Raw genomic sequence first — 25,514 nt, 5'->3', positions numbered from 1 at the left:
AAAAACACATGGAGGTAGCAGAGATTCGCCGGAAAGCACAGGGATTTAGGAGGCGAGGAGTTAAAAGGCGGAAATAAATAATAAAGGGTGCATGAAGGAAGGAAAGGGGTCACAGAAGAGAGCAGAAAGTAAGAAGGGAAAGTCAGAAGAAGTAAAGGAGTAAGGTTAATGTAAAGATAAAGGAGAGAGGTACTGCGAAATAAAAGATGGGACACGGGAGCAAGGTGGATGAATCAAAAGAATAGCTTTTAAAGCTTTCTGCTTGTTATCTAGTACCAATCTGAACAAGATGGAACTTAGTGTGTGTGTGTTCCGCTGCTTCATGCTCCTTTCTCCCGCTGCACTGCTGGTTCATTCTCAGGAGACCAGAAAATGAGGAAACAATCTCCTCCTCCTCCAACAGTATAGATTTCATCTATAGTACCTCTCACTTTTTCACCTTACCTATTTGTCTCCCTGCCAGTCTGCTTTCTCTTGCCTCCACTCATCTGAAGCACTAAATACTCGTCGATATCTACTTAGAGCACAACAACAGGGTTCTACAGCCGCAGACTTTCATAATTTTTACAGTTGTATGATTGCTTAAACAAAGTACGATTGCCTCCTCATGGTTGGACACCACCACCACCACTCGGTCACAATGTAGATCCATGTCTGTCCAGACTCATATGGGACACAGTTTGTATGCAGTATGGCCACCATACATACTGAATTCCATTTCCCACATGGTGCATTCACTGACATCGAGGGCAAAAATACACACTCCACAACCACAGCAACAAAGTATTAGATGACAACGGAGAAATGCAAAAAAAAAAAAAAAAGAAAAGAAAAGAAAAGAAAAAGATAATCGTCACTATTTTTACAGACCTCCTTCCCAACAATAACCTAAAGCTAAGGATCAACAAAACCAATGAGCTTCAACTAGGAGGAACAAGAAGCCTCCAGTCCTGGTTCATATCCAGTGAAGAGCATGGACTCCTGTCTAATCACATCATCCTTGACTCAAAATCAACATTTTTATGAAATTCCCTGAATGAGTCTGACAGATGTACAGAGGACTGGAAAAATAAAAAGGCCTTTGGCCAAAGTGGTGGCAGGCGTAGATGCATGAAAAAGGGACAAAAGACAAGCACTCGCTCAGCTATAGCGGTACGTATATGGCATACGGTGTAAAGTAGGCCATAACTCGCTGTTATGCTTCTTCAAACGACAGCCATATGCAAAGTCGTCACATTTCATTGCCTCTGAATACTGTGAGGTGAGGGAGATAGTGGCTGCACGCCATCAGAAATGAAAACTGTAATTTCACGACATGTAGAGTTCGCAGCAAGCCTTTTTAAAGGTGGAAATGTGATGCAGGTATCTAAAATGAACTACTTACCTGCATATTTCTTTGCAAATTGAAGAAGACGGTTCCTTTTTATTGTAGATCTTTTACAGACTGGATGGCACAACTTGGTGTACAGTGGACCTCTGTGGCTCAGTGTGGCTAATGGTTAAATGAGGATTACAATGTTAACCATAACTTCCACCTTTTACGTGGTGCGTTCACTGACATCAAGGGCAAAAATACACGCTCGACAGCCACAGCAACAAAGTATTACAGCACAACATAAGTGAACAAATACATGAACTTATGATTTCTGTGGCAATAGTGCAGTCCTTTTATATAAATAAGAAGTTAAATAGGTCATTTAGAAATAGAGCGTTTGGATATGGTTTCCCTGATTGCCCACCAGCGAGGCACTGACAAGTTCACTTTATTTTTCAGTAGCAAAAAAACAATAACCACAGCATGTTAACATTTGATTTTATAACATCTTAAATATCACCATTTGTACTGGCGTCAAGACTCTGTAACAGGTCTGACAAAGAAAAGAAGTACAACTGGAGCCAGACATCCAACTTGCCAGGACTTTGCTCTCCGGCTTGACAGGTCACGCAAACTCTAAAGTACAAGAAAATGAAATAGCCCTCTCTCTCCCACCATCCCCTTCTTACTGCTTCTGTCTACCTTTTTTTTTTTTTTTAGTATTATTCTTTAAAGGAAGTGTCAGCTGTAGTTACCACCTGCTACCAAGTGCTCTTGTCTCCCTGCATTCACAGTTTCATGGCCACGATGAATCACTGCCACACGGGAGAAGGAGGAGTGTCGCAGAGAGATTTGGATAGAGGGAAAGAGAAGACTGGTTGATTGGTAGACACACATACAGTAAGGACATTTTCACTTGATTTTGGACGTCCTGCTCACACCTATAATATCCGAAAACAAACGAGATCCAGACTGTGTGCACAAGCTCACATCTGAGAGCAGCTTTGGATAAAAGACTTCTCATTCAGAGCTGATCAATGTTTAGTGGATGATGGTGCTTAACCGTGTGTGTGGCTTTAGAAGCAATTGACTGACTCGTGGTGCAGCCCTTTTTAATGACATAAAACACACTTTTCATTAAGTCTACAGCAAGAATGCTTCTAAATGTGGATTAGCGCGTTGGTTAAAATTGTCTCAAGTGGTACCATGTTTTTACTTTGAGGTAACCACGCCCACTGAGGTGAACTAAAGCGTTTGGCGTGAAAATGTCAGTTTTACATGTTTTTGCGAGGCAGACCATCCATACTATTTCGTTGTTAGGACCTTACGCTGTTGTACTCAAACCCGCACACAGGGGAAAAAATATGCGAGAACGGCTACGAGGTGACAGATACAGCAAGGGAGACAAACGGAGAGTCGTTAATGAGAAGGGGTGAGGTGAGGTATAGCAGTCGAGGAGGTGGTGGGGGGGTCAGCTTTTTATCTTTAAGCAGAATATATGAATAGCGGTGACCGTACTGTGAGCTGAAAGTCGCTTCAATATTTTATTACTGGAGCTACGCTAGGCATCAAAAGTGGATTTTTTTCCCTCTCTTTTCCCAGTCCTTGACAGCCCCAAATGCCACCAATAATGAGTGTGGGCGGAGTGAGAGACACGGAAACTATACATAGAATCGTTGCTTCTTTCCTCTGTTTCTGTTGACTGTTTTGCACGACTTAATTCGCAAATGCAAAAGGCAGCTCTTGTCTCCAGCCTGTTAATCTTTATTTCTAAGGCACTTCCGTCAAACCTCACATCTAGCCAACAGGTTTAAGGATAATTCCCAACGTGTGTGTGCTGTTAGCTCTTAAAATGATCGGAGAGCAATAATCTCCGCTCTCTGCTGTTGTGTATTTACTGAGCTTTGGCTGGGGCCTCGGGGGAGACCCGCGGCGTCGCGCTTCTTACTCTCTCCGCGGTCTACACTCAAAATCAGGCCACGGAATCATTTTTACCGATGTCGGCCTTTAATTAAACTCCTGGTATCAGCTGGATGCTCACGCCCACTTCCGATTTGATGAATGCACCCTCGTTTCATTATGAATGTAACATACATTTGATCTGTTCTGCACTGCACTTGTCATTTAAAACAAGAAAAGCCAATGCCATTTGGGAGTCACGAAGCAAAAGAGCGTGGGAAGGGTTAACCCTAACCCTAACCCTAACCCTAACCCTAACCCTAAGAACACACATATCCCCACATAAAAATTTAAATCTGTTCTGTTTGGATACAGAAATGAGTAAAGACTAGAGTAACTTCTATAGCTGAGGAATTTTTAAGCGGATGTTTTTGTCCAAGCATCAGCTTTCTGTTCCTTCCCTGTATCAACTAGCAATTAAATCACGATTTTGGATGACTGTGAACATGAGTCAGTTCAGCTGGTATCATGGATTCCGCTACAGCATTTCAATACCGGGAGCAATATGAATCACGAGATAAGACAAACACATTGATTCTGAATATGTATGAGGCCAGCTGAGCCACCAAATGCTCCAGTCTGTGTTACGTGAGCATGGAAGTGTGTCGATGTAACTAAGGTGAGGTGGGCATCATAGGCTGTTCATAAGGAGGCGACCTGCGGAGCACAGCGACGTTAGGCAGGCTGGCTTGACTTAAATGGTTTCATGTGACCCTTTGGCCTGTTCCCGGCAGCACATTATAGCGCTGCTGATGGCGCTCAGCTGTGCAAATAAGGGCTGATGCATTGCCCACCGTGCTATTGAAAATTTCTGTGATATACAATCACACTCCGAATCTTTGCATGCCTTCCCGCCAGCTACCACCGTGCAGGGGTCCTGAGCAATTGATTGAAAATAAAACCAAATGAGACTGATCAGAGCTTTTGTGGTTTCTGGCTTCTATCAGAAGTAATTTAGAGAAAGAACAGGGAGCTGAGATACGTGTGGAGATGTGCAAGGAGGGAGGAGACAGAGAGAGAGACGGAGACAGAAAGAGACTATTGATCAGGTAAAGCTGCAGCCTGTCGATAGAGGCCCCTCTCCAGGGAGTGGAATGACACACAAAAAAGGGAGGCAATATTTATTAGGCTGTGTGTACGCGTCTCTTAGTGTGTGTGCAAATGGACGGGAGCTTGTGTGCACATTTGCACACTGGGGAGAATCGCACTGATGGGCTTTTAGATCGAAATGCACTTAATGCCTGCATGCAGGCTACTCATGCATGCTCCATCTCTGGCAAGTGGCGAAGATAGGCCAATTTAGTAGACCCTAAGCCTTCTATTGGAAAATCAAGCTCACAATAAAACAGAAAATCACTGGGAGGGAAGCGCAGGGATATTTCTTATTGAACAACAGCAGTATTTTATGATTTTCCATAAAGAATAAACAGAAAAATAAAACTTTTATGATGCTCAAGCAAGAGTAAGAGGGTGGAATTTTTGCCAGCCATTACAGAATGATGTGCCAGAATAGAGGAAAGAATTTCTCCGTCTAATCTAATTTAAGGACTTTATACTCAGCTACTGTTTGAAGAGCTTTTTCTTTTTTCTTTTTTTTTACCCAATATCTCGCTATAGCTTACTATAGCGTCTGGTCCACTAAAGCACCACAGAGGAGGATAATCACAGCTTAATAACTTAAGTGTAATTAGTGACTCAACTAATTAAAAGTAATTTACAAGAACGGACACTAAACTGAGCACAGATATAGCATAACGTTGGGGAAAAAAACGAGATAATGTTACGGTTGGAGGAAGACAGAGTAAACGCCATTAGCTCAAACTACAGGAATTAACACAACTATATTTAACCGTAACAACCAGAAGTTTTGGCTGCGAGCGCTTGGAGATAATAGAAGAGAGAAGGAACGAGGCGATTCACAAGTCTTCTCGTGTCCTTTACAGCCTTTCAGTGAAATTTAAGCAGTCCTCGGGCTAATCCGAGAACAGAAAACAATTTTAAAATTCACCTCCACACTTGGTGGTGGGTGGACAGTTAAACTTTCCAGCCTACTCATTCGTGGAATATGATGGTGAGGAGAGGGATGTTTTGTTTTTGTTTTGTCTTTTGTGAATTGACAGGGAGGTTTGGGACCAGTGGGGCTGGCAGCAGTGTGTAAAAACCTTGGCTGGGTTCATCGCATAAAAAGTCATCTCACTGCACATCTTTTTATGTGAGGTTCGCGTTCACTGAATTAAATACGGCTAGATATTTATTTATTTATTTATTTATTTTTTACTTTCTTTTAAGAAATTAATATTAGAATGTTTACTTTCAATTAATTTAATTGAGTTTGGCTAACTTTTAAGTTTTCTTGTTTGGAATTGTTTAAATAATTCCAGTATAGAGGGCTACGCACTGATGTCACTTCTGCCCGGGGCCACGCCCACTGAGTGGCGAAAACATGGTGAAACGTATCAGTAAATACAGCGAGACTGGGGAAAATGTCATATATCTGTAAAACTATATCTCTGACTGCAGTTCAAATCTGTTGGTGCAGTTGGTCGCACAACAACTCTTCACCTAAGATTCAAGCTAATGCTTCTAATCTCCACGCTGTCATTGGCTGTAACCATGGAGACTTCCACTGGCTGTGACATCACCTACATACCCTCTGTTAGTTGTAGTACTAAAATTAGCAGCTCCCAAAAACCCTGATGCTTCCGCCAGATTATTGTGTGTGAATTTCACCAAATTTGTGAATTTCCCTGTACATTGTTATTGCTGTCTGCCTATCCATTTTCCAGCAAAGTTTTATGATTATTACAGTTATTACATATACATATATATTTCTCCACAGCTACAACAGTTTTCAGCAGAAAAGTTCGGATCCAGAGTGACTAGAAAGAATTATGCCAACAAAGCATCGTACAAATCTAAAAAAAAAAAAAAAAAAAAAAAAAAAAAAAAACACACACAACACAAATACATTATTCAAGAGCGCCGCCGCTGTAAGCACATTTTCTAGCTCCTGGCCGAGTGAGGGCCACAAATCAGCTTTCAGGTCTTGTTTGTTTAGCCAATGTGAGCGAAGGAACCTCACGGTGTGTGCGCACATGTGTGGCGCAGTATTTACGTAGATACAGTGCTTTGTTTCAGTGTGACATTTTTTTCTTCTTCTTCTTCTTCTGCTCCCTCCCTCCCACCTCCCCGCCTTCAATTTTAAAAGCTCTTACAGTAGAAATGTTTTGTCAGGCCTGCCTACGGAGCCTCCAGTACACTGGGCGGCCGGAGCTACTCTATTTACAAAGAAAAGCCTGGCCATGAATTATACAGGACGTGCCAAGCACAGGGATGGAGACAGGGGAGAGACGAGGAGGAGGCTCTGGCTTCCTTTTATCTGGCCAGGCAAGAAAACACATTTGGAACACACAAGATAGATACATCTGTAGTCAGAGAGCGGAGAGAGAAGAATGCAGAGCCAGATACTTGGCTACCAGATGATTCATGGAGACAAGAGGAATGTTCCGGCAGCATCTTCCTCAGCCTCCCCCCTAACACGGACTGAAATTCTTCATGATTCTCTGATGAGGGCCGGATGACAAATTTACTGAGACGCATTCATTATCAATTTTTACAGAGACGCACATTCAGAGCGTCCGCATTCAGAGAGAAGTGGGCTGTCATCACTGGGGGTTATTAATGTGCTTTCTGCTCTGTTCAAGGACACTCGTCTACTTTGTTATGCTCAAATGCTGAGCTTCAATCAATCCCCCCGGCCCACCTCAGCTGCACTTTGTTAAAGTTAAAAGTTAAAAAAATCAAAACAAAAAAACAAAAACCAAAATCTGAGTCATAATAGAACTGAAGTGGACGTCAGGTCAAGAAAAAATAATAAAAAGGTTTTCAAGGCATGAAGCTAATGGAATTCTTCATCTGTATAAGTCCTGAAAACCAACACTTTGGTCCATAAACTGAGGCAGTATTGAAAGAAAATTCCAAAAATGCAACCCCGCATTAAACGTCAACAGAGATTAAAACCACATTCTGAAAACAAATGATGTGTAGCCGGGGCTCACGTACGTTTAAGTGAAGGTAAATATTTCATCAAAGATCCCGCCTGGCCAAGTAAAAACCCAGAGCCTGCACCCTTATTTCTGACTCTACAATAACAGCTACGCCCTGCATCTTTGGCCTGCGTATTGAACGTTGACCCCTAAAGCTACGTTAAGTAGATAAATGTGGTCTGATGAAATATCTACTGGTGCCAGAGGCAAACTGAGCCTGCTCTGCTTTTAGCTGCAAAAAGTCATATGGAATGGAAAATTATTTGGATAGATGTCCAAAGAGGGATACGCTAACACATATGTATTAATGTATTAACATATTCCTGCCTTCAAATTGAAGATAGGTGTCTACAAAGGCGGCTAGCAATTTAGCAAGCTAACAGGCGGGTGATGCAATACAGGAAATGCAACATAAGGAGAAGTAAAGGGTTATGGGATTATCAACAATTTCCTCAAGCACATTACACAACTAAATAAACATAAATTAACTGAAAAAATTAAACTTCCTACCTCTGACAACATCGGCGAACGCGCCACAATTTGTGACCTATTGACTTTCAGCGAATTTTGACTTGCACTGACTTGAATTTTGATGGCTACCCCTGTTGTTCACATGAATTCCCCACAAGGACACAAGAAAACATTCAGACCACTTAAGTGGAGATGATCCCGTTTGGTCAAGCTATGTTAAGTGGATAAATGTGGTCTGATAAAATATCTACTGGTGCCAGAGGCATCTTGCTGCTTTAGTTGCAAGTCATACGGAATGGAAAATGTGTTATTTTAGTTTTAATGACTGGAACAGAACAGCTATATTAATGTATTAATCTACTGCTGCCTTCAAATGGAAGGCCAGAGAATTTTGCGAGCCGTCTAGAAAGGCGGCTAGCGATTTAGCCAGCTAGCAAGCGGGTGATGAAATGCAAGAAACGCAACATTAGGAAAACACACAATACACAACTAAATAACTATAAAATAACTGACCATCTGATGAAAAATTAACTTCCATTTCAGTCTCTGCTGATTTCTGAAAACACATTTTTGCTTGCACGTTTGTGGCTTGCCCAGTGGGAGTGCGGGAAGCTGCTCACATGAATTCCCCAAGAAAACATTGAGACCATTTAAGTGAAGATAATCGGAGATCCTGTTCGGCCATGCCACACTGTTTAGGGGATTGTCAGAGTCTAGAAAGGTGGCGAGCAATTTAGCAAGCTAGCATGCGCACTAGCTAGTTATCTGTGATAATTGATCTTTACTCAACTAAATAACGAAAAATTTACTGACAATCCAATGAAAGATTAACTTCCACTGCCCCCCCCCCCCCCCCACCCCCCCCACCCCGAATGAACACGAGAAACGCAACCCCATCTGAAGGCACCACACGTCTGCATGGGCACCATACTGATGTATTTTTTCGGAGACAGCATCAGTTCAAATCAGATACTATTAATGGTGCCTATGAAAGTCAGACTCGCTGCCTGTGAAGAACTCAAAGAACAGAAAATGCAGAATTATAATGAAAAACTACAAGTCTTTTTATTTTTTTTTTCCTCGTGTCAGATAGTGACGGGACTTGATTTAAAAGGAAAAGAGAAGGCTGATTTGATTATACAACTCTGAAAGTCAAACTTTCCCTCGGCAGGTAAGGAAGACGGGCTTCTGGCAATACATATATTAACTCTGATTCTCTGTCTTCATCTTTTTCTGCTCTATTTCTTGGTTCTCTCGTCTGTACGTGGCCCATCCCCATGTCAGAATGTTGCAGCCAGACTCTCAAGGCAGCACAACCCACCACTATAGTAGCTCCATAAACCACACAGAGGCGCACACGCCATGTCCACATATATCCACCGTGAGTGGACAAAAAAAAAAAAAAAGGACAAATATTGAAGACTGGGGTTTTACAACACAACCCGATCACAGCAGTAAATGAAATACTCTTGTCTTTAAAATAGATTAAATATCAATAAAACCTTCTCTCCTGACACATAGTTGTAAAAGGGCGACATAAAACACCACGCAGGGTTTTAACAATATGGGACGGAGGATAAGCATGGGAGGAGAGAAAGGAAATCTATTAAAATCGACGCACGCTAATTCTTTAAGGGAGTGAGTGATACTCCCAATTTATCACCCCTCTTAAATTTATCACATTTATCACCTCACTAGGCAACAGATCCGGGCCTCTTATGAAATGGCCGCTGCATTTCTGCTTGGGCGGGTTCCATTACTGGTCGAGGGACAGAGAAAGAAGATGCGAGTACAGACTGTGAGAGCTGATGTTCTGGTGGGAGTCGCTTTTGCGCTGCGCTACTGAGATCCCTGGTTTCTCTGAATGCACGCATTCTAATATAACGGCCGTGCACGAAATCTCAGCTTCCTGAAGGTTACGGCATTCAGGATTTATTCGAAATAACAGAGAGCTGCTGATTCAACTGTGTTTTTTCATTTTGGAGGCTGCAGTTTGTTGTGCTGCGGAATTGTACCGTGTCGTACCCATACGTGTCAAGGCTAGGCCAAGTGACAGAAATACTTCAGACCTCATCCTTCAAAATGATCATACAGTTGAGTCACCACCTTTTCGATGCTGCAGCATAAACGGAACATGAATTTAACAGTCATGGCAGGGAGATTAAGTGCAGGACTCTTATATTAGAAATGCATTAGAATTTCCCCGCTGACACACGGGCATGGAGCACACACTGGACAGGGGTGGAAAAACGTTATAGGACATGAGTTTGTGAAGTATTGCATTAAGAATCACTCATAGGTCTTTGAGGGCAATTTCTTTTAGTACAGTCACAGACAAAACACTAAAACATTAGAAATGTATTGGTTCCTTAAAACAAACAACCAAAAAAAAGACAAAAACAACAACAACAACAACAAAAAATACATAAGAAATTTTGAGTATTGTGTCATTTTTTAACAGATGCATTTTTTGTTGCCGAGCTTCGTGTCTACATATAAAGATTTTTCCAGAAAATATTTCATTATAATATTTGAGATTGTGTAAAATTTTAAGGGTGTCTGAAAACTTTTTTTTCTGCCACTGTATAAAGATGGTCGGCGGAACAGCACCTCAAAAGTGAACCCAAAGCGGGCAGAGCTCCCCCTGGTGACTGGCTGCGGTACAGGTCAGCAAGGAAATAAAAAAAACCCTTTTAACAGGACGCAACCTTGAGCAGAACCCAGCTTGCAGTGACACTCCTTGATGGCAGCAGCCATCCCCAGCAGGATGCAGTCTGACACAGACACAATACGTTTTAGGAACAACTCAGAAAATATGAAGAACAGCACAAGGTGATGATCTGGCCTCCGAACTAACTAGATCCCAAACTGGTCAAGCATCTGTGCTATGATCCACAGAGGCCCCTCCCCTCAAGTCATAGGATCCAAAGACCCCCACAACATCATTGTGTCGCCAGACACAATTGCAATAGACATTTAAGAAATATATGATTTTTTAAAACAATTACCAGAGAGTCAACAAACCCTTTATGCATTTTTTATCAGAATCGATTGGTGGTAGAATCACATGCAGTTTTAATGTCCCGGTGACCATTAAAACAGCCGGAGGTACAGCCCCCTCCCCTACAAGTATAACTGTCTGGGAGCATTACCAAGATGGTACGACTCTGTCACAGCAATCATCCGTGTCATTGATTCTCATTTTTTAGAGTGTTACCGCGGCCCGGCTAAGGAATCAGATGTTGGCTTTAGATGAAGTGAATGTTTTCAAAAACAAATTTTAGGCTCCTTGCAAACACATAATCAATTGTTAATACTGGAGAGCGTGCAGATAAAAGACTGTGGCTCAAACACACCAGAAGAATTTATAGAAAATCCAGTGCGTGATAATTCACACCTTTCGTTTCCTGCGTTGCTTTTCCAAAAGCCGACCTGCTTTTTGGCGCTTTGATTTCTTTGCCACCAAAGTGTAGTTAGGTAACGCTCAATCGTCTCCAACGAGGGGAATTGTTCCATATATGTAAATTCAGCATTTTATGAGGAGAAAGCTTGCCGCACACCTGTTACTTGATCAAATTGAAAAATATTATACATCGACTTTGCTGATATTCTACACTGAACAAAGACTTTTTTTTAGAGTCACGCTTGGATCGACCTGAAGAGACCACAATTACTGTAATATGCCACTATTAATGTCCGGCCTTCTCACGCTTTAAACGCTTAAGCCCCGTTACCAGCCGCGCGGGACATCCCCCGACCTACAGGGAGCGGCGGTGGGAAAGGGAGTGACGGGAGCAGCTCGTGGGAATAAAAGGGTTCGAGGGAGGTGGAGGAGGTGAGGAAGAGGACAGGATGCAGGGTAAAGACAAGGTGAAGGGGAGACTGTCGGCTCAACTTATCGACAGCTCAAACCCCCACGGGGATAAATACACGGGTGGCAGCGGTGTGGCTGCGTGCACGCGCGTGCATCCGTGTGTGCATGTGTCAGTCCTGATGATCTACCGTGTCAGCTCGAGTAAAGGTCTCTCCCTGTGCCGATGCCCCGAGGAAACATTGACATTCTCAGGGGAGTTTCTTGTGTGTTTGCACGTGTGTGTGTGAGTGTGGAGGAAGGAAGGCACAATCAAGCACGAGATAAAAAGACAATATGAGTACATGGCAGCCTTTCATCCAGCCGAATGTAGACGGTATTATTGGACATTGACGTATTCTGGGAGCGAAGCCATCCCTGAAGCGCTGGTTAATATTTCAGGTGGTCAGCACTACGAGTGGTAAACTGAGCATCTGCTCGTACTGAAGCCGTCCCTACTTCTAAGACTGAGTCTCTTCTCCATGTACTGCAGCGTCATAGTCATTTCTAATCAGCCAGCCAACAATATCATTATTACGTGTCCGAAGATTTCCAAACTGACATAATGCACTGTTAGCTTCCCTTCTGCTAACATAGCAGCGAGCGCCTGGGAAGCCTGACAGAGTTAGCATGTAATGCAGCCTCTTGATTGGCTCAGCAGCGATAGGGGCGGAGCCTACCTAGGCTTAGATTGGCTCCTGAATCACTGACTGAAAGATAACCTCTTCTAAATCCATTTACCCCTTGCTAAAATATGTTGGATTCGTGTTAATGTGTATTTTAAAAAAAATGTAATTTGTGGGCATCTGTGGCCTCCGGTAGCATCAGCGTTTACGTATCTTCCGACTGAAGGTCCAGAGAGCCAGAGACCTGCTCGGTTTAACCCAAGCTAGCGGATCATGTTCATCTGATTTGAGCTGCACAAGCAAATCGTCCCCGGTAACGTTTTTATAGCTATTTGTAGCTAACCCACGAAGGTGGAAGAAGGACAGGTGGTCGATTTGGTTGCAGATCTTCTTAGAAAGACATTTTCACGGCTGATTTTGAGGGAAAATCTGGATATTTCGAGGAAAGGCCGCCAAGCTGGGATGAGTGTGTGTCAGGTCAGCAACTGTGAGCGCTACCATTGGCTGACAGGATCAGAGAAGGACTGTAAATGGATTCTTAAGTTCTTCAGGAATGGCATCCATCAACGTCCTGTGTTATTGCACATCCCTACGATGATTGGTGGTTTCATAAGGATCGTATTAAGAGGTGTGTTGAATGAGGCTGGAGGGCACTGAAGGCCTGGGTGGAAAATGCACGGCATCCCACTGATACACGTTCTGGTTAAAGTTTAGGGACAAAGTATGAAAAAAAAATAATGTTCTGGCGGACACACAAATCTGTTCCATTTGACCGTGAGTCGAAACAAATCAAAGCAAACGCCTGCAAATGGGTTGAAAAATGAGACGGTGGACGGATTTTTAGCACCTGCCCGTGATTTCCATCTGTGGCACACTGACACACTGGAAGCTTTCAAAATGCATCACGCGCTCATACCGGCTGCAGTGTCTCTCCAAGTCATGCTTACGCCGGTCCGACTGCACGCACGCTCGTGCCATTTGGGAGCACATTTGTCGCACGGAATTCAATCAGGTCCAGAAAAGTGGCGCTACTCCGATGTGCAGCGCTGATATTTACAAAGTGCAAATAAAGGAAGTGACTGATATGAAACGTGTGAATTGAGTACCCGTGAGAAATAATTGCTTTTTTTCCCCCCCGTTTTTCAGTCGCATTTTAATATTTCAAATTGTCTTTACCATGTCCACACATGCACAGACAGACAGAGAAATCCCCTCCCGCCTCTCCTGTTCGTATTCCAAAGTACTGTAAAAAGCTTTTTGATAATGCCTGCAAGTGGCTGGAGTGGTTTCAATGCAATTACAAAGCCCCATTAATTGTCCTTTAATGCACATCCCAGTTTAAAAGCTTACGCAATTTTTTAATTAAAGCCAAGCAAGGGATAAAAAAAAAACAACTGCACAACTTCCACACAAATCAAAAAAAATATAAAGTTTATGGTGTTTTTTTGCCAAAGACAGAGACAGATGTCTCTCTCTCTATATATATATATTTATATTCATCATCTCTTACCAGCAGTGTGGTGAGAGGAACAAAATGAAACCTGAAAGCAAAGAATTTTAACACAAAGGGTTTTACTCTCACAACCGATAAGACCGGAGTGAACTAATATTTAACATTTACCGTCTCTGTGATATATTTGTTTTACCCTCTATTACACTTGCGCTCAACATTCAAACGATGATTGAATTTTTTAATTAACACACTGCAAGTGTTCCAGCCAGTTAATCAGTCCAGCAAAAGCGCCGTTTCCATCAAAGTGGTGAGTTGTGCCAAGCTATTACTTACACCTTCTGCCCTCAGCACGGCAGGCCTCAAAATCCTGGCCCCTCCGCCCTCGGCCGATCCCCTCCGAGCCCTTGACATGGTGACTTCCAGCGTCCAACGGGCTTAGCGCTGCCCTCTTTTGGGCAGGCCAAAATTGCCTTTGCACGCTCAAACCGCCGTTTCATTACCCCAATCGCGCTCCCCGCTTCCCACCGCTTTCCAGCCGCACTTTCATTCCTCCGCCTGCGCTTTCGCTCCCCGTGTCTGCACATGGGAAGATAACTGCAAACACCTCGGTCGCCCTTCGTCTCATTTCAACAGCAGCCCACGGCCGAGAAGTAGAGGGTAGAGATGGGGGGGCTTGTTGTACAAGCCTGTGTGTGTGTGTGTGTGCGTATTTATGGGGTTGAAAGAAAGGAAAGCAAGTAATTATCCAGGATTCACACTGCGTTTCTGGCCTAATGAGGTGGCGGTTAATTGCGGGGTCCGGACGGCGGCACTTTTGGGGGTGGCTGGCAAACGGCGCAGAACAGAGGCGAGGATGGGAGCCACGGGAGAGTGGGGAGGAATGAATAACAAATTTGGACAAAAGTGAAAATGGAGAGTCATAGAGCTCATGAGGAAAAAAATAAAAAAAAATGTAAGTGAGACCCGCTTCCACAAGTTTTCATTTGGGACCGTGCTTGGATGTCTGCCAAGTGGCTTCTTGGGTAAAAACTGTTGATTTCTCTTATTGGATCGGGGGGTTTGAGGTGAGAGTTTCGCAGCTCTGCTTACTCATCCCTCCTGAGTTTAGACCGAGTGATTTGGGCAGGTGAGGAGAATGTGAGAGGGCTAAAGCCTTCTCTAAAGTCTGTCCTGATCCACGCTGTGTTGTGCACGGAGTCCATGTTGAAGCCGGTGTGACCTTCATCACAACAAGCGCCCCGACAATCGATGTTAAGCCTAAACCAAGTCTATTACATGCACGGTGAAGCAGGATTGTATTCTGCCCTTGACACCAGTGGCCATCTTGAAATCTCTGCTTTGTTTAGCTTATTTATTTATTTATTTTTATTTGCAATTCACATAATGCACCAAGCAAATGGTCACCTGTCGAGTCGCTGGAGAGGATGAGAGCGAATGCATTACGCTGATCAGCCTTCATTAAAGGTTTGGCTAGGAGCGGTGGCGAGGCGGCCCCGGCGTGACCGGCGTCCGCTGAAGCCTATCAAGCTCATCCAGCGTTAACAGTAGGCCAGCAAAAGCATGGAGCGCAACACTTAGCGAGCTGCACTTAGGCCTCTAAAGCTGTTGAAGTCAATTCACTTAGTGTTATGGCAGTCACAGATAGAGGACTCAGGAAATAAAGAGCTGAAGTAAATGCACACTCGACAATAGATAACATTTAGTTTTCAGATAATGGGCCGGTGTAGTTTAAAAGCTGCCGTACCATGTACCGACTCATTCCGGAGCCGGACTCTATATTTTCCAGCACACCAGTTGTTAATGGTGGTTAGTGGGTCCCTCGGGATAAATAAAGCATCTAATCTAATCTAATCTAATCCAACAGAAATTTATTTCCTTACTGGTATACTGTGGGTGTCCATTAAATGAAAACCGAGTGCTCTGTTTAGAAGTAGACAGAGAACAAAGCTTCTGCAGCATAACCCGTAGGTCTCCTAAGGAGCGGTTGTGCAGCTCAGTGTCTACCGTCTTGGCAGTGTCGGATTTTGCTTACGTCCGCCTAATTCAAAACGGTGCACCGGAGACTCGGAGCGGCAGCTGGGTGGAGCTGAGGCAGACAAGTCCGAATTACTCGTGAACTGTGACAGGACCCACCGGTCATTCAAAGAAGACATGTCCTCCTTATGTCTGCTGATAAGGAGTTTTAAGATAGATGCTTAAGGCGATCTGGCATAACATCATGACCACCTTCCTAATATTGGATAGGTATTCCTCAGAGAATGGACATGGACCCTCTGAGGGTGTCCTGTGGTGTCTGGTAACAGGATGTTATTTTAGTGGGGGTATTAATACAGTATTAACGTACTGTATTAACGTGTATGTCTGAGCGGTGGTGGTGGTTCAAAAGCTATGTGCAGTTGACCGGACATTTTTACGTTTTATATTCTGATGGGTGTAGCGACAAAGGACCTCTTGAACCTCTCAGTCCTGAAGTGTAGTGCGAGATTAGTTTTTGGTTGTAGGGAATTTCGAGACCAGGTAAACACCTTGTGCTGTTTCTCGTGTTGTTTTTTTTTTTGTTGTTGTGCAATTGGTTGAGGCTGCCTGGTCTGGTTCAGGTGGGTGGTACATGTGTAATTAACCATGTCAGGTCCGAAAAATTCCCAGCAGAACATTGTATCATCGCAAGACGGTCAGTGTTATTTACATCTCCTGCCAGGGGTTTTTAATGTTGTGGTTGATCGGTGTATGCACACTGAATCACAGCCTCAACAGGTCATTAGCATTGCACATGTTGAGTGCTGTAGCTTGACATAACCTACATAGCTGGATAACACCGCTGACACACAATTGTGTAAGTCGTGTACCCTTTCGTCTTCGCTCTGTATTTGGGAACGCTAAAGGCGAACAATGAAATAGAGATGAGGTAGTTGGAGAGGAGGCAGATTGAAATCAGCAGTGCTGCAAACACACTGGCACTCCGCGCTCAATTAGTATGCCTGACAGCACCATACGCCAGCAGCTGGATTCATTGTACACATGCATGTGCTGCGTTGATGCCCAGCGGCCGCATACAGTTAAACAAAGAGTAGCACAGACACAGCCTCCCCTCCCAGGATCTCCGTCCCCTTCTCCCTCGCTGACATACACAGAAAATGAAAGAGAAACAAAGCCCCTCGCACTGCACGCACTTACACAGCATCTCTGTCTGAGTTGGTTCCAGATGAATAAGGCAGAATACCAAGTGGCCCACTTATACGCTACGCAGAGACAAATAGACCAGTCAATCACTGCAGGCTGCTGCTGAATAACAAATGCTCTCTGGTTTGTGTGTGTTTCAAAGAAGGGGTAGAAGACGGCTTCTTTTTTTTTTCATGTTTTGCTCCATAAATGCGTCTGTGTGCGTAAACATAGTGTTACAGTGTGGAAAAAAAACAAAACAATTTCAGCTGAATGTGATGCTCATACAGCTACTGCCGTTAATAGAAAAAGGCTAAAATGGAAAGGAAATACATCTGATTGAAAATAGCGTGGGAGGGTACTTGTGTTTAAACGCACCAATAAAGTTTGGTTATTATGTTGGAAAGACGACACCCAAAGACCAATTTCATTTATACATGGTTATTTCCTCCAGCTGCGTTGTAACCTTCCTCTCTGCAGTGCTGAGCAGCGGGTCCATCGGAGTTAGCTGAGAGGTCACCGAAGAGGTGCTGTTCAATCAAACGGGAGCTCCTCTACTGGGATTAGAGCTTCTACTTCAGACAAACAAACACGCACACCCATCCTGCCTTGACCTGTTGCACCTCTCAGCTAACAGAGCTACACAGACACTTGACAACTTTGCCCGGCAGGATGAAGTAGCGTGGGGCCTCCCTTTATCTGAGGGCGGAAGGCAACAGTGTTAACCCTAGGCTACGGCGATCACGCCCAATATCAACTTTCCGTCAGTCAGACCGCCCGGCTTCCTCGGCGCTGTCTTTTCTTATCAGAAGAACACTCATAAATAAGCAATGCAAAGGAGTAAACAGCTTCTTCAGTCCAAGAAAGATTATGAAAGAGCTCTCAAAAGAAGTTTTCCTTGACTCCGAAAACTCATGGGCTGTGAAAATGTACAGACTCTGCTAAACGGTGTTGCCGACAAGATAGAAGAAAGAAAAGATGTCAGCGGTGTCAAACTGTTCTTCTGTGCAGACAATTCTGATGTAAGTAATAATAAAAAGTCTCAATGTACTTTTAAAGTAAACACCTTGAGTGAGCTGACGTCCACCTGGCGACGCTCGCCAATGCACCCAAGGCAAATCTATATCAAATTAGACAAAACAGCCACATTAGACACGTCAACATGGCACAAGCCGCATTGACAGATCTAAATCCTCTTTGATCCCGCTTTAGTCGTCAGGATCACACTTAATTTTGTCTCCTGGTGCACACGTTTGTGAGTTGTCAAAGGGGACACGGGCAACAATACGCTCGACATATTCTGACAAGCCAAGGCTACCCGGATGCCATGTGTTATTTATTGCTTCAACAGAGTTATTAATTCTCAGGATAGCAACCTAACCCTAACCCTAACCCTAACCGTAACCCTAATCAACCAAAGATCTTGTGACCTTCCTGCAGTACCGCCGTGGAACCCCTAGGGGTCTTGGATCCCCTCTTGAAGACATAGGAGTTTAGCAGTTCTGGCATATACCCTTTAGCAATGTGTAGTCATTGTTATCAAAGCTCAGCCGCTGCATTTAAGGTGCAAAAAAAAAATAAAAATCTATTTCATCTAAAGCTTGACAATGTGTTTTCTGCTGCGGTTATATCTCAGGTAGCAGACGCAATTGACTGACGTGCAACTGGTAACAAAATACAAAATCCAATATAAATCCCTCGAGTCTATCTGGTATGAAACATGCCTGAAAATATCTCCTCCGATAAACTGTGCATCTGCATTCATAAATAATAACTGCTGTGTCAATAACACCGACAACCTTCCCACCTATGGGGCGAAACAAATGAGTTCCGGCTCAAACGGAGAAAATTACACACACGCTTTTCTCTGCTGAGTATGTATAGGCAACTCGTAATGTGTTGCCATGAATGTGTTTTCACCATTTTGCTTCATTTGTTACCGACCTTCTCTTGCAGGCATGTTGGGATAGACCAGTTTAGACCACATGCACACAAGTCAATGCTATGCCCCAAAGGGCCCGCCATACATTGTCTATAAAGGCCTTCCACAAACCAGTTTAAGCAATAATTACGCCGATTTATTTTTTTATTCTCCATCCAATGATTCCATCAATGAAGACTCACTGCATGGCAGGTTGCTATGTATAGTTTCATGTGTAGGAAGATGAATCAAGAGCACAGGCGACAGCAATTTTTCTTCAGGAAAGCTACAGAGCAACGGAGCGCAACCCCCGTCTCCATGCTTTTCACGGGAAACTGCGAGGTTTCTGCATCCAACGGTAGAAAGCGCGTTGAAAGATCTCCAGAGCTGATGCATCGGTTTCATTCACATTCCAGATATGCTACCTGATGTAATAAGTCCTACCTTGGTTTTTCAGAGCGGGGCTCAAGGACAATTCCCTGAAGGCTGACGTGTTCAGAAAAAAAAAAAAAGAAAGAAAGAAAAGGTTGATTCTGTGAAAAGGCTCAAGGAGACAAGGCTGCTTTTGGAAGCCAAGAAAGAGAAGACGACACAAAGGAGAGGGAGCCAAATGTTCAAGTTAGGGTGGGCTCTCAAGGACAAGAAAGCGTTTTTATTTTTTTATTTATTTATTTATTTTTTGTCCCTGGTTCAAGGAAGGCAGAAGTGATGCCGGAGCCTGAAAGATGATGGGCTGCTGTGGTGAGGGAAGAAAGGACAGGCTGCAACAGAAACCGCACACCAATGCATGCACACTGACTTGACAGAGGCTGACATACAAGTGCATAGCGCGTGTGTCTTTACCATCCCTCAGTTAGCTCCAATTCAAAGAAAGGAAAATGGCGCTGGCTGGACCTTCCAGACAGCTTGAGATGAATGAAATCCACTAAAATGGTACTGGCAGTTCGATCTGATATCGTGGATGTGTTATGCTGTAGTATGGCAACCTCTCATCAATATAAAACATTGCACAGTGTGTAATTAGACTACACGTAGTGTGGAGTGAAGTTTAACCAGCAGCCAATAAACCCATAAAACTACACAAATCAGCAAGGTTGACAAACAGCGAGTCTAGAATTTAAAATGAAGTGCTTAACAGGATCCTTCTGTAGTGCTCCTCCAGACTGATATCCGTTCTGCTGGAATGCTTCTTTTTTTTTTTTGACACTTTTGATGAGGCTGCTGGTGAAGTCCTTCCCTCCACACGCTCTCACACAACAGACACACATCTCCCACGTCTTTCCGCAAGAACACATGTCAGTATGCTCCCCGACTCCGCACATTTCCGCTCGTCATCCCTGAAAGTGGCGACGGGGAAGCCGCAAACGCTCCCCGCAGGCAACATCTCGAATGCAGAAATCAGCAACCTCCTCTTCCTCCCCCCAAGTCTCCTTTTCCCTTTTCTTCATTTGCTCTCCTCTCTCAAGGAGTGACGGAACTCTGCTTATCTTGGCAGAGCTGTCACACCGACGGAGCAGTTATTATCGCCTTCGCCCCTTGCTTGAGACTTCCAAGAGCTGGAGGAACACCTCGCTAATCAGCCCCTTACTGTCATGCCCAGTCATATTCTGTATAGCTAACATGGCAACCGGCACAACGGCGGCGGCGGCGGCAGAACGCGACGATCCAAAATAAGCCCTATCACAAATGAAATATAGGGTGGTTTGAAAAGCAGAAAAGGGGAGGCGAGGGTGATACGGCTTAACTCCAGCGCCCACCGCTTCATAAGCAAACAAAGGCTTATACAAACAAGTCTATTAGCCTGTCACCCTGCCTCTGCCCTTGTTTAAATCGCTCCTGTGAAGAGTGCTGAATGCTAATTGTACATAAGCTCCATGTTACCGAGCTGAGCCGTGCTACAGACACAATTCTTAAACACCGTAATAAAGAAGGAACATCTCCGCTAATGAGATGAGACAGCACCTGTCGTACGAACGCCCAACAACCTGAGGCATATCGCTACACGAACACCAGGCCTCAGAGACAAGAGTGTTTCAGCTGCAGTAGTATGTTTAGTCACCTGTGTATCCAAGGTAACCTTATATATACACATATAGATATATATATACTTCAGATACATACTTCTGAGTGTATCCTGCACCTTCAGCAACAGCTTTAGCCATGATCATTTGACAATAAACACATACTGTCTCTTTTCAAGAAAGAAGCACCTAAAACCATTATAATAAACATTGCATTCATGATAAACCAATTTCACCCTCTTTCCATACCTTTCATCTTCCCCTCCTTGGCTTCCAGCCACCCAGCAGGTGACCATATGGCAGGGACACGGGACTTAAACCGCCATTTCTCCGCGCAGCATGTGCTTCGTGGGACCTCAGGAGCCGGGGGAACCAATCTCACGGTGAACTCTAAGCACATGGCTCCGCTGTGAGTAACGCATAGCGCAATCTGTGTGCGGGCGCCGCTCGAGTGAGATAATGAGTCGTTGTTTACTAGGGGTTTGGACACTTAACTTGTTAGCAGTAATGGGTTAAAGCGTTCCACTGTTTATCTGTGAAAGCATTTGCCGTTTGAGAAATAAAATGGCACGCCAGCGAGGCTCTAATGTTGTTAAAAGTGCACTAGGCGAGATATTCATGCATATGAAAATGCAATTCTTTCATAAAAAAAAAAGAGTAGGGCACCCAATTTTCATTAATTGAGAGCCCACAGATTTGCACAAATGGCCTCCTGAAGGGTTATGGTTGCATACACCGTTGAGAATAACCGTTGGGTTGCCAATCACAACTACCCGAAGGACGTGCGCACGGAGAAATTTACCTTACAAAAATACAGGAGTCTCTGAGAATTTAGTAGCAGGTTTGCGGTAAGCACCAGCACCAACACCATTCACTCCATACGCACTCGAGCCTTAACATCCAGTAGAAACGTTTCACTTACGGTCGTTGCAAAACGATCCTCCATAGGACGTCATGGTGCAGTCGCAAGTGAAGCCCTCCCACTGCTGGAGACACACCCCCTGATGGTAGCAGGACTCCTCCGTACAGGTGGTACTGGGTCCTGAGGGCGGAGCACACAAATACACTGCAGTGTCCTCTACACATCTACACATAAAGCACATAAACATACCATTCGGGAGCACATTATAGACGTTATACCGTTTTTAGCTGACCCAGAAGCAAAACCCCAGGGTGCTCTGCTGGCAGGCCAAACTGCTTTTTGAAGCTCTGTTTATCAATGTGTAATATTTACTTTCAATCCCCACTGTAATCTGAAAGGGCTGCTTTTTCTAGTACTAACAGTCCCCTCATAGAATTGTCGCCATTCAGCAGCCTCCAGTTGACTGTGGTGGAAAAGAATGGGTAGAGAAAAGCAGATCAAATGTACTTGTTGATGAGCAATCTACTTCAAACAGCATATTTCTGTCCAGGTGTCTTTTGTGTCTCCACATTTAGATGCCCTCTCAAGTTGCTCTTTTCCACACTCTTGAATGGTGCAAGATATTTAAAATGTCAATTATAATCTCCGCTGTTGCAAATTGTCAGTGGTGTTCTAGGCAATTACTCAAACTGCAGTGAACATTTCTATTGCCATACTGGATTATAAATACTTTCAACCCAAACGGCACTGTCACACGAACGAGACTGAAGATGTGGTTTTGCCAATGTTGACTAGATATTATTAGAACTGACTGGAAAGACAAAAGACAAGAGAACTCCAGATTTCAAATATTTGTTAGTAAAATTAGATTGGAAATTATGAATTAAAAGATATAAGACTGGGATGAAGATCAAGTCACGGGCAAAACAATTGTTCTAAAAATGTGTGTGTGTGTGTGTGTGTGTGTGTGTGTGTGTGTGTGGTGACTGCGGTGGGGTTTCTCATTAAAATCTCAATTAAACACAGACACTTTCAAAGTACCATGGTTCAGTGCCAGACTAATTTGTTTCTGCATAGATAAACAGACATCTCACTGTGCCATTTACAAATGGTCCAATTAAAAAAAAAAGACCCCACCAAACCTAAAAAAAACAACAAATATATACATACAAGTGCTAGAAAATTTCACTTTCTGTTCTAAAATATTCACTCTCTTTCCGTTTCTACTTCCACGCTAATTTGCCCTTTAATTAGTCACTAATAAAAGGTTCCCTGATGAGCTAATTGAGCATATTGTAATAATTAATAAGCATGCCATGTAATCACTTATTCACTCTTCCTTTATACTATTGATTGGCCAAACATTACCTTCAGACGGGTGTCTGAGAACCTCTTATTAGGTGCTTTGGATTTGTTGGAGCATGAAACTCCATCTGTTGTGTTCACAGCAAATGAAATGCTCAGGAAGAATATTGGGAGGGCGGTGGCAGTCCTACTATCACTGCAAAACCCAAGCGAACACGCGTCTATATTCCCTTGCTGATGTCAACTGTGTGCTCAGCTAACAGCTTGGATACAGTTGGAACATCTGCTGAAGTACTAATAGCGTCAGTATGCCAGAGTGCCTGAGCTGGAATTTAGTTTGAGCTTTTATTTCCTAACAAAATGGCCTTGAAGACCAGAACCTTTAATCATCAGTCACTATTAGCTGTTTGACCTTGTTTGCGTTGTCTCTCCTAGCAACATTGGTTTTATACCATGTAGGGGTTTAACAACTTTCAAAGTCAACTAATATGTGTTGAAAGTTGAGTCAACTGGTTGATTATGTCCTATGTGAAAATGCCTTGGAAAATAATGCTTTGCAACAATGACATCTATATTATTGACGTGAGATATTGTAGCACTAAGGAAACTACAGAGGCTTTTCTGCAAGTTTATTGAAGCTCAAATATGGGCTAGTGTCGGCTGTAGACCACATCAACACCATAATCTGTCTGACACTTCTAATATGAGGCTGTTGTGTGGTGCATTCACTGACATCAAGGACAAGAAAGTCTCTGTGCAACCACAGCAATGTCAGCTAATAGAACACAACTGAATTGAACATAAATGCATGCGTTTATCAATACAATACTCTGCATAGTTGTTTAGCTTGTGTAAATTAGCATCTTCAATAGCACTCAATATTATGTCATAGTGTGTATGAGATCTGTGTAAAGCTGCTAAAGCTCTAATAACTTTTAGGCCCTGCAGTCTTGAGAGACTGGACCAGCAGTCACTTTCACTCTATCTAGCCCTGATACACAGGCTAACAATGCCATTTGGAACCAATTAGGTGTAGACTTAAGAGCGTGATCTATACTCAGGATAACAACACATTTGGAGAAGTCTTCTTCATTAGTCTTGTTCTTGATTTAGTAACCCAAAATGTAGAGAGTCTCCATCAACTCTAAAACGTGTTACATACTCTGCAAGAAGAAAATGTTTTCGTTCTTGAGATAGGCAAGAATAAAAACAAAGTTTGTTCTGGAGCGGTGGAAAGTGCTCATAGGGTCCTCCCACTTCAGCATACGTCAGAAACGCTAAGCACTGTGGGAGATGTGGGGGGCAGAAACGCATTTTTCTTATTATTTTCGAATGTCGGCCAGTCGTTTTGATGACTGTGTCCGTTTGATAGTGCCGTTCATTCGGCATGCACCCAAACGTAGTGTGCCGGTCATTAATCAGCGGTCACACTGCGAATATTAGCATCAGGGAGTTCACAAAGTGGCTGCTAGCTTTTTTGCTTTTACAGATTAGCCACACCTATTACCAATTTCTGACCAATAACAGAAAAGTTGTCGGATACTACATGGGGCAAAAGTTCTGCCCTGTTGACATGTCAAGAACAAGCCGCGAGAACTCCTAGACATGGGCTGTTAGACGAAACTTCTTGCTTCTCACAGAGTATATAAGAGCCTTAAAACTATATGATAAAAAAAGTCCTAACTTAGGTGGAATGACGTACACAGTTTGGTTTCTCTGGTGTATAGTGAGGAATAATATTCTAAATTTGATCATAGTGTAATTCGATAACTAGTCAGAATTGTTTTTGATGTATTCCTGTAATATCAGCAGGGAAATACAAGAATACAAGAAAAAAAGCCTCAGGAGTACATATACTAATATTTGTCAAAAGGCTCCACCTAACTGGTCAATTACTACTGCTCAAGTCTCTGCCACATCCAGTCATTAACTATTATAAATGTCCTTTTCAGGTGCCTGCAGGGCTTGATATGATATCTTAATGCAGTTTTAAACAGTGTTTAGAGCAAAGTAATTGTAGTGTATAACTGTAGGCAGGTAATAAGGCCAACTGGCAGAAGTAGTAGCATTAGGGAACAAGAGGAAGAAGAGGGAAAGAAAGAGAAAGAAAAAAAAGAAGCTGGATCAGTGCTGCATTGAGTCGGCCAGTGCAGTCCTCAGGGAAATCAACTCTGTGCTCTCCGTCGCTCGGTATGCCATAGAGATGTGGTGCAGGGGGGGTTAAGTGTGGGGTGTGCGCAAGGGAAATGCTATAGCCAAAATCCACTGTTACACTCAGGATTAACTGCCCGGTACTGGAGCCATGCAGCCTGAGATGTGGCGGCGAACCACACACTGCAGAAGAAAAAAATATGAGACTGATGACGCAAAAGCCAGCAAGGGTGTTTCTGAGATTAGCCACACTCACGATAACATTAGAGGGGAAAGGTGCCTCCTCCTTGCAGGTTTTATGGGGCAATTGAGAGGATATACAGGACACATAACGTAAAGACTGGCTGGGGCTAGAAGCAACTGGGAGTGGATATT

At 43.5% G+C, this 25,514-nt stretch overlaps 1 protein-coding gene across 6 annotated transcripts in view; it reads right to left on the bottom strand.

Annotated features, from left to right (window-relative positions):
* nrxn2b (neurexin 2b) overlaps nucleotides 1-25,514 on the bottom strand; it is a 690,784-nt gene that overhangs the window by 280,732 nt on the left and 384,538 nt on the right. For all 6 annotated transcript variants that reach the window (XM_047590093.1, XM_047590084.1, XM_047590056.1 and 3 more), the window contains one exon: nucleotides 21,744-21,863. In XM_047590093.1, the coding sequence (XP_047446049.1) occupies nucleotides 21,744-21,863 (120 nt within the window). The remainder of the gene's footprint in view (nucleotides 1-21,743; nucleotides 21,864-25,514) is intronic.

This window comes from Mugil cephalus, chromosome 1 (assembly GCF_022458985.1).
Source record: "Mugil cephalus isolate CIBA_MC_2020 chromosome 1, CIBA_Mcephalus_1.1, whole genome shotgun sequence".
Lineage (NCBI taxonomy): Eukaryota > Metazoa > Chordata > Actinopteri > Mugiliformes > Mugilidae > Mugil > Mugil cephalus.
The sequence above is the reverse complement of the archived record's forward strand: the minus strand, read 5'-3'. Positions and strand labels throughout refer to the sequence as shown.